Source organism: Arachis stenosperma, chromosome 6 (assembly GCF_014773155.1).
Source record: "Arachis stenosperma cultivar V10309 chromosome 6, arast.V10309.gnm1.PFL2, whole genome shotgun sequence".
Taxonomy (NCBI): domain Eukaryota; kingdom Viridiplantae; phylum Streptophyta; class Magnoliopsida; order Fabales; family Fabaceae; genus Arachis; species Arachis stenosperma.
This window is the reverse complement of record NC_080382.1, coordinates 14292048-14302748: the sequence shown is the minus strand read 5'-3', so window position 1 is coordinate 14302748 and position 10701 is coordinate 14292048. Positions and strand designations below refer to the sequence as shown.

Genomic DNA, 10701 nt, shown 5'->3' with positions numbered 1-10701 from the left:
CTAAACCAAATATACTAAAAACATACTAAAAACAATGCCAAAAAGCGTACAAATTATCCGCTCATCATCGGTTCATGAGATTTTCATGTTTTGTCGAGTTTAAGTCGGCGCGTTTCGTAGAGAAAGCGATAATAACATAAAAGGGAATTTCATAAAAAGATATGGAAAAAAGATCTTTATTTATTTGCGATGGTATTGTTTTGCTACTAAGGGTTTTGACAATTTGTTCCCCCTTAGCCCCCACTTTGATGCCTCGTTAAAAATCTCCCCTTTAGGAAAACCCTTTCTTTGGGAAAAAACCATGAAGTTGGAAAAAGAGTACATCAGGGAGTGGAGTTTGCTCTTAGCTATAGTAGCTTTTCATATTACAAACATGCCACGACCTAGGTAGCTCGGTGCCATTTAAGTCGGTCACCTTATAATAGCCCTTTCCTAAGACCTCACTAATTTTTTATGGTCCTTTCCAATTAGCAACGAGCTTTTCATCCCAGATTTGTTGACTCCAATGTCATTTCTAATCAAAACCAGCTCGTCTGGGGTAAAACTTCTTCGAATGACTTTTTTTGTTATATCTGTTTGTCATTCTTTGTTTCAATGTTGCTTCTCTTATCTGGGCTTGTTTTCAGACTTCAGGGAGCAGTTCAAGTTCTTCTTTGTGCCCCTGTATGTTTCCAACTTCGTCGTAGAAGCTCACCCTTGGACTTTGCTTGTTGATTTCAACTGGTATCATGGCTTCTACGCCGTAAGCAAGTCGGAAGGATGTTTCTCCTGTGGCAGACTGAGGTGTAGTCCGATAAGCCCATAGTACTTGTGGGAGTTCTTCTGCCCAAGCTCCCTTTGCATCTTGTAACCTTTTCTTCAACCCTATCAGTATGACTTTGTTGGCTTCCTCAGCTTACCCATTAGCTTGTGGATGTTCTACCGAGGTAAACTGATGCTTGATCTTCATATTGGCTACTAGGTTTGTGAAGGTTGAGTCGGTAAACTGTGTGCCATTATCAGTGGTGATAGAGTGAGGTACTACATACCTTGTGATAATGTTTTTGTAGAGAAACTTACGACTTCTCTGGGCGGTGATGGTGGCCAATGGTTCTGCTTCTATCCACTTCATGAAGTAGTCCACCCTCCACTATTAAGTATTTTACTTGTCCAGGCACTTGGGGAAATGGTCCTAACAAGTCCAATCCCTATTTTGCGAAAGGCCATGGAGAAGTTATACTAATGAGCTCCTCGGGGGGAGCGACGTGGAAGTTTGCATGCATTTGGCATGGTTGGCACTTTTTCACGAATTCTGTGGCATCTTTCTGCAAGGTCGGCCAGTAGAACCCGGCTCGGATGACCTTCCTGGCTAACGACCTAGGTCCGAGATGATTCCCGCAGATACCATTGTGGACCTCTTCTAAGACTTCTATTGTCCTTGATGTCGGGACGCATTTTAATAATGGTGTTGATATTTCCCTTTTATAGAGAATATTTTTCAACAAAGTATAGTTTTGTGCTTCCCTCCGGATTTTCTTGGCCTTTTTTTCCTCCTTGGGTAGAATGTCGAATTTTAGGTATTTGATTAGAGGGTTCATCCATCTGAGGTCTAATCCAGAGACTTTAAGGATATCTTGCTTGACCTTTGTTTTTGCTACAGAGGGTTCTTGGAGAGTTTCTTGGATCAGGCTTCTGTTATTCCCCCTGGCTTAGTACTTGCTAGCTTAGAGAGGGCGTCTGCTCTGCTATTGAGATCCCGAGTTATATGCTTGACCTCGGTTTCTGTAAAGCGCCTAAGATGCTCCAAGATTTTATCCAAGTATCTTTTCATATTGGGGTCTTTAGCCTGATACTCTCCATTTATTTGGGAGGTCACCACCTGAGAGTCACTGAATATCTGTACTTTGTTGCACCGACTTCTTCTGCCAGCTTTAATCTTGCAATCAAGGCTTCATATTTTGCCTGATTGTTAGAAGATGGAAAGTCAAACTTGAGGGAGACTTCTATTTGCGTTCCCCTTTGGTTGACTAATATTATGCCTGCACCGCTTCCCATTTTGTTTGAGGATCCGTCTACATATAATTTCCATGCAGTGGATTTTTCCTCTTGATCTCCTGCATATTCTGCTACGAAGTCGGTGAGGCATTGAGTTTTGATTGCAGTCCGAGTTTTGTACTGTAAGTCAAACTCGAATAGCTCTATTACCCATTGAACCATTATACCCGTAATATCCGTCTTTTGGAGGATTTGCTTCATGGATTGGTTTGTTCGAACCTTTATGGTATGAGCTTGAAAATAAGGCCGTAACCTTTGAGAGGCTACTATTAAGGCATACGCAAACTTCTCCAGTTTTTGATACCTTAATTCAGGGCCTTGTAAGACTTTACTGGTGAAAAATACAAGATGCTGCCCGACCTCGTCTTCCCGTATTAAAGCTGATGCTACAGCTTTGTCTGTTACGAACAAATACAGGACGAGCTCCTCCCCGACTTTAGGTCGGGTCAGGATGGGAGGTTTGCTTAAAAACCTTTTGAATTCCTGGAATGCTTCTTCGCACTCAGGAGTCCATTCGAACTGGCATCCTTTTCTTAGTAGAGAGAAGAGTGGTAGAGATCTCAATGCTGATCCTGCCAAGAACCTGGAGAGGGTGGCAAGTCGACCGTTCAGTTGGTGGACCTCTTTTAAGCAAGTCGAACTTTTTATTTCTAGTACTGCTTTACACTTGTTGGGATTAGTTTCGATTCCCCTTTGTGTAAGCATGAATCCCAGAAATTTTTTTGCCTCTACCACAAATGTGCATTTTGTGGGATTTAGTCTCATCCCATGCATCCTTATGTGTTGAAAACTTGCGAAAGGTCAGCCAAGGCCCAAAAGGTCGATCTCCACCTTGGTTTTTACTAGCATATTGTCTACGTAGACTTCTATTAAATTTTCAAGGTGGGGAGCAAACACCTTATTCATCAGCCTTTGGTATGTGGCTCCAGCATTTTTTAACCCAAAAGGCATAACCACATAGCAATAGTTTGCCCTAGGCGTGATGAATGAGGTTTTCTCTTGATCCGGCTTGTACATCAGAATTTGATTGTATCCCGAGTATGCATCCATAAATGACAAATATCGATACCCTGAGTTGAAGTCTACTAGGGTAGCGATGCTTGGCATTGGATATGGGTCTTTGGGACACGCCTTATTCAGGTCAGTGTAATCGACGCATATCCTCCACTTGTTGTTTTGTTTTTTGACTAGCACCACATTTGCCAGCCACGCCGGATATTTGATCTCTTTGATGAAGCCGGCTTCTAGGAGGGCTTGCACTTGTTCTTCCACTACTTGAGCTCGCTTAGGTCCAAGCTTCCTTCTTCTTGGGGTACATTGATAGCTTGTGCGACATGAGTTCGGGATCTATCCCTGGCATGTCGGAGGCCTTCCAGGCAAAGAGGTCGAAATTATCTTACAGGAGCTTTATCAGCCTCTGTTTTAGGTCTCCCTTTAGGCTAGCTCCTATGTTGGTATTTTTTCCTTCCTCTTCTCCGATAAATTCCTCAGTTTTTCCCCCTGGTTGCGGCTGCAGCTCTTCTTTAGCTCTAACTCCGCCAAACTCTATGGTGTGAACTTCCTTGCCCTTTCCTCTCAGGTTCAAGCTTTCATTATAGCATTTCCTTGCCAATTTCTGATCTCCTCGGATGGTTGCTATTCGCTCTGGTGTTGGGAATTTCATGCAAAGATGAGGGGTGGACACCACTGCTTCGAGCCGATTTAGGGTAGTCCTGCCGATTAAAGCAATGTAGGCTGACCCCACGTCGACGACTATGAAGTCGATGCTCAGAGTTTTAGATTTTTTCCCTTTTCCAAAAGTCGTGTGGAGGGGTATGAATCCTAGTAGTTTTATTGGTGTATCCCCCAGTCCATACAGGGTATCAGGATAAGCTCTTAACTCCTTTTCATCTAATTCCAGCTTATCAAACGCTGGCTTGAAAAGGATGTCGGCCGAGCTCCCTTGATCTACCAGGGTTCTGTGAAGATGAGGGTTGGCAAGGACCATGGTTATCACCACTGGATCATCATGTCCAGGGATGATCACTTGCCCATCTTCTTTGGTGAATGAGATGGTTGGGAGGTCGGGAACCTCGCTCCCGACCTGGTAGACTTCCTTCAGGTGTCTCTTGCGAGACGACTTTGTGAGGCCGCCTTTACCGAATCCCCCCGAGATCATATGTATATGCCTTTCCGGAGTCTGTGGCGGTGGATCTCTTATGTCCTTGTCGTCTCGCTTCCTTTTCCCATGATGGTCCGACCTTTCCATGAGATATCTATCAAGCCGACCTTCTCTGGCCGGCTTTTCTATTACATTTTTAATGTCGTAACAATCATTCGTCGAGTGACCATATATCTTATAGTATTCACAGTAGTCGCCACGACTCCCCCCCCCCCCTTTTGTTTTTGATGGGCCTAGGGGGTGGTAGCCTTTCAGTAAGGCAAATTTTCCTGTATACATCAACTAGGGAAACTCTTAGAGGAGTATAGGAGTGATATCTCCTAGGCCTTTCAGGGCCGACTTCCTCTTTTTTCTTGGGCTCTCTTTCTTTCTCCTTCGATGAGTGAGAGTGCCCAGGTCGCCAGTTTGGCTCTCGCAGTCTGGCATTTTCCTCTATGTTGATGTACTTCTCAGCTCTTTCCTGTACATCACTCAAAGAGGTTGGGTGCCTTTTCGATATGGACTGGGAGAAGGGACCTTCCCTGAGTCCATTTACTAGGCCCATAATTACTGCCTCTGTGGGTAGGTCTTGAATCTCCAAGCACGCTTTATTGAACCTTTCCATGTAGTCTCTTAAAGGTTCCCCGACCTCCTGTTTCACACCCCGGAGGCTCGGTGCGTGTTTTACTTTGTCCTTCTGGATGGAGAATCGCATCAAGAACTTTCGTGAGAGGTCGTCGAAACTTGTAACCGACCTAAGGGGAAGACTGTCAAACCACTTCATCGCTGCTTTCGTCAAAGTGGTCGGAAAAGCTTTGCAGCGAGTAGCATCGGAAGCGTCGGCCAGGTACATCCGACTTTTAAAGGTTCTTAAATGATGCTTTAGATCGGTGGCTCCATCGTAGAGGTCCGTATCAGGGCTTTTGAAGTTCCTTGGAACTTTTGCCCTCATTATGTCCTCGCTAAATAGGTCCTCTTCCCCCAAGTGAAAATCTTCTCGATCGCTGCGGGAGCTTTGACTTTTTAGAGTAGATTCCAGCCTCAAGAACTTTTCTTCTAACTCTTTTCGTCACTCTATCTCGCTCCTCAAATTTTTTTCTATCTCTCGCTGTCGTTTTAGCTCTTGCTCCAATTGTTCCAAACGCCCTTGATGACCGTGGAACAACCCCATGAAATCCGCTACATGGGGTTGTCCTTCCTTTCCTGACTTGCGCCCTTTAGAGGTGTTCGTTTTCGGATTTTTCAATCCTGGGGTACCTTCTTTATGTTGATTTGTTACCCCTTGGTGATCGTCGATGTCATCATTGTTGTTTCCAATGTTTAGGTTCTCTTGCTCAGAATCAGACGCTACGTGGCCATCTTGGGGTGAATCGTCCGTCATTTACTCGTTGATCTCTCGGGTCCCCAGCAATGGCGCCAATGTTATAATGGGTAACCGGAGATAGGTGGGCTGGACTTGTTAGGTTGGCCCAATCGCTTGAATGAGGGGTGGTACCTGCAAAGATACTCCGATGCCTAAGTCAGCAAGGGTCTAAGCAAGTTTGGAGAATATTGGAATTTAGAGATACCTGAGGGGTGTCAGTGTATTTATAGTGGTGATCCAATAACCACCGTTGGAGTAGTTCCACCTTTTAAGGAGGATAACCGTCCCTTTATTTTAGGAAAGTTGAGATATGGCTCCTGGAAGTGGGCTGAGAAATTTTGGGGGGAGTTACTTATTTGAATAAGGGTTATCTGCTAGCTAATCTTCACCTCCGACTTCCTTGGAGCAAGTCATGGTTAGATCCAACTTCCTGAGAGAAGGTCGGTGTCGAATAAGGGCCAATCTTTGGATTGGACCTTTTATTTGGACCTGGACCTTATTTGGTATGAACCGTTCTTATATTTTTTTCAATTAAATTATTATACCGTGATAAAAATGTTAAAATTATATTAACAGAATATTTCGTTAAATAAAACAAATACATCAAACATTTGATTGAATATTTTGTTTTATTTAATAAAATATTTCATTAATTCTAATGTTTTAGTCATAGAAAAAATTTAATTACAAAATTTTATATGTTATAAAGATCCAATTGAATATATATATATATATATATATATATATATATATATATATATATATATATATATATATATATATAAAGACTTAATTAAAAGTTTGGTAAAATTATAAAGATTAACCAAAGAATTAAACCATAAATTTATCGTTGAAGTAAATGCTGATAATTTAAGGGTTTACTTTTAAAAAAATGTGAGAGCAGCATCTCCATAATTTTTTTTTTCGACACGATAAAAGGAGTTTACCTAGAAAAATAAAAAATCATATGAATACTTGAACTTTAAAAATTAAATGGTAAAGTATATTTATTATTTTTGAAATTTATCAAAAGCTTTAAAAACATTCTTAAACTTTTGTTTTAATTTTATATTAAAAATTTTCGATTTACGTTAAATATATTATTAACAACTAAATTTTTTAAAAATTTAGAACTAATCCGACAAAAATACATGATAATTTTTTTTAACTTATTTATGTTGATGATTGTTTTTGTAAATTTATTATTAAATTGGTCCTAAATTTTTTAAAAAATGATCCGTCAAAAATATATTTGATGTAAATAAAATATTTTTGGAATAAGAATAAAATAAAATAAATTTTAAAAATAATTTTAAAATTTTTAATAAATTTAAAAAAAATTATATATGCTCTATGCAAAATTAGAAGTGTTGTCCATGCACGAGCAGTTAGGCAAAGCCTCTTTCAATATTGAAAACCATATTTAACAGTTTGTTGATAAGAAAATTCTATGGTGCTTACAGCTGAAAAAAGTATACTATGCTAATTATATGTGTCAAGAGAAGAAGAGTGATACGTGGCTTGATGTGCTTCTCTCTACCTCACACTATTAGTTTTATACATACAGTTATCATCACACACGCAATTTCCATTTTTTATTATGAGCTAAATTACAGCTTAATATTTTGATTAATTTTTGAAAAATTGAAATTCATTTTTGGTAGTGGCCGAATCTATTTAATTTTTAGACTACTAACTATACTTATAATAGTTGATATTTTTTTTACTAAGACTTACTTGAAATCATATATAATAAATATATATGATCTCTTAAACCTAAAAAAAATATTATATATATATATATATATATATATATAACTCCTTCTGTACAGTTAAAAAAAAAAGATATACCGAAAAAAAATTATATATAGAGTAACATTATCAAAAAATAGGAATAAAATTACCATTTCTCATGTTTTCAATCTATAACTCATTTTTTAAAAGAATTTATTATTTTTTTTTGGTAAATGATTTTTAATATAATTATTTTTTAAAATAATTTAAAAATTAATTAAACATACAATACATGTATTTATGTTTAAATACATAATAATTAATTTTAATATATAATAATATTTTTTATATACTAAATATAACTTTTTATTCAAATTCTTAAAGACAAGAAGATATCATATTCTCATAACTTCTAATTTTGTCAAAAATAAAATTACTGTTACTCTCACTTAGTTTATTCTATACATTATTATTAGTAATAAATTTTTTTCTTAATTTTTAATTATTTGTTTTATTTTTCTTAATTCAAAAAACTTATTTCTGTATTAACGAATTCCACCAATCTAACTAACAAATCTACAATTATGATTAGTAACTTAGTTAAACTATATAAATAATTAAGAATAAAAATAGAGATAAAATAATAAATTAGATTAAAATATTAAATAAACTGATTAGTAGCTTTTGCGAATATTATGAAATAAAGTTTTTATAATAACCAATGTTATGGGATTTATAAAATTATTGTTAATTTTTTAAGAATATATTTTTTTCTATTTTGATGTGTCATGGGATATTAATTATAAAAAACTACATTAAAAAAGGTCAGCGTCGTTGTCGTATCTCTTTTTTTTTTACTCTACGGAAGGGGTTATATATATTCTTTTTAAGTTTCAAGAAATTATATATATTTATTATATATGATTTCAATCAAGCTTTCGTCTATAAAATATCAATTATTATAAGTTCAATTAAAAGTCTAAAAATTAAATAAATTCAGTTCATTATCAAAAATAAATTTCAGCTTTTAAAAAATTAATCAAAATATTATGCTGTAATTTAGCTTATAATAAAAAATAGAAAATTGTGTGTGACTGTGACTATGTGTGTAAAGGTGACAATATGAAGGAGAAACAAACATACAAAATTACGTGTCACTCTTCTTCTCATGACACATATAGTCAGCATACTATTTTTTTTTAACTATAAGCACCATAGAATCTCCTTTGTTGATAAACATAGATATCCCAATTGCATACGGGCCATAAAATAATATGATGTGCATGCCCATCAAAAATAATTATTAAATTAGTTATAATGTATTTTTATAAAATATATATTATTTAATTTATTTTTAATATATATTTTATACAAATAACTGAAGTTGTAAATTTTTTTTATACATGTAATATAGTAGTTAGGAAAGATATTAAGTCAAGCTTTTTTTTTTTGGTGACTGAAATAAATTAAACAAAGAAAATCAAAATAAACAAAACAAGGAACTGCTTAAATAGAGAGGCAGTCCCATGTAAGACTACTCTTAAACTCTTCCCAAGGTGAAAGAAGCTCCACATGTGAAAGTTGTAACTTCATCGCCATCTTTGCCATAGTATCTGCCACCGTGTTTGCATCTCTCATAATCAAACGAAAGTCAACACGCCAATTCCAATGCATGATATCTCTTATTTTGAGCACCAATGGATCAATAAACCCAAAACCATCTTGAGTAACAAGATTAAATGCTTCCACACAATCCGTCTCACAAATAACATCTCGTTGACCCACATCCCAAGCTAAGAGATATCCTCTCCAAATAGCAAACAATTCTCCTTGAAGAATACTATTACTCTCGATCATTCCCAAACACCCCCTTTGCCAACTCCCATTACAATCTCTAATAACACAAGCAAAACCAACACTATCACCCGAACCAAAATAACTAGCATCACAATTAATCTTAAAAGTACCAATGGATGGGGGATTCCAAAAACCATTTAGAGTAGAGGGAAGGGACATACGTTGTAATTCAAAAATATTCCTAAGCTCCTTTTCTGAAGTTAATGCCAGACAAATCACTTTTTTCGGAGGCCAAGTTTCATGGGGATTAAATATGTCATTATTCCTTACTCGCCATATCCACCAAAGTCCCGAAAAGAACTTGAACGGATGCTCTCTGCTATGATACAAGAACCAGTTCTTCAAATCCAAAGGATGACAAGAAATATCCAACCTATGCCAGACAAACTGAGCTTTTGGACAATCCCGAATACAATGTAAAACCGATTTCTGGCTAGAAAGACATCTTGGACACCTATCCGATGACGACATCCCTCTTCTAAAGCGAAAACTTGCAGTAGGAAGAGCCTCCTTAAGACACAACCAAACCAAAAACTTATGCTTTTCCGGAACAAGCTGACGCCAAAGCCAAAGCCAATTCTCCCGCTCCTCCCAACCAAACAGTTGCTTACACAACCACAAGTAACCATTGCGTGAGTTATAGACTTTGGCAGTAGACCCACTCCAATACCAACCCACTTCCGGACCTGCTTGTTCATCTGGATTGTAAGAGAGAATATTACCTTTCAGATTTTGAGATAAAGGAGAATAAAGAGTATCCAAATGCCACCTACCAACCGACCAAATATCTTGTATCCGGAGATTCGAATCAGAAATGTGAACATAATCCATCTCATTAGATAACCGTCCTTCTCTCCTCCAACTAGAAAACCAAAAATTATGGTTCAAATCTCCAATACACCAAGCAAACCCATCCTTCAACACTTCCCAAACCTTACAAAGACACCTCCAAATGGGAGAGTCCTTGTTCTTAGGATAACTAAAACAGTCATATAGAGATGATCGGTACTTGGCATCCAACAATTGGACCCATAGCTTGTTTGGCTGCTGGAAAAAAGTTCAAACTAGCTTCCCAAGAAGAGCAATATTTACACAATAAGGATCTCTAATCCCCAAACCTCCATATTTTTTTGGAGTAACTAGTACCTTCCAACTAACAAGATTCAATCCTCTTCCATCAACTTGTCCTTTCCAAAGAAAATTCCTCATCATAGACTCCAATTTACTAATGATTTCTTTGGGAAAAATAGAGACCTGCATCTGGTATGTGGGAATAGCGGCGGCAACAGAATTAACCACGCAGAGTCTACCAGCCCGATTGAGTAAACTCCATTTCCAACTTGCTAGCCTACTCCGAACCTTATCCAGGACACCATTGAAAGCTGAACGAGTCACCCTAGAATGGCTAAGGGTAACTCCAAGATACTTGCCCAAGTCCTGGACAAATCTGATAGAGGATACCCCAGTGAAAATCTCTTTCCTTGTTGCAGAGACATTCTTAGAGCAAAGCGCTTTAGACTTCTCCACATTAATCTTCATCCCAGATGCTTTGCAAAAAGTCTCTAAAACCAAC

At 37.4% G+C, this 10701-nt stretch overlaps 1 protein-coding gene across 1 annotated transcript; it reads right to left on the bottom strand.

Annotated features, from left to right (window-relative positions):
- Positions 1–4379: 4379 nt before the first annotated feature.
- On the bottom strand, positions 4380–5027 carry LOC130933719 (uncharacterized). The gene has a single exon (XM_057863339.1). The coding sequence runs from the start codon at positions 5025–5027 to the stop codon at positions 4380–4382; it is 648 nt and encodes a 215-aa protein (XP_057719322.1).
- Between the last annotated feature and the right edge of the window lie 5674 nt (positions 5028–10701).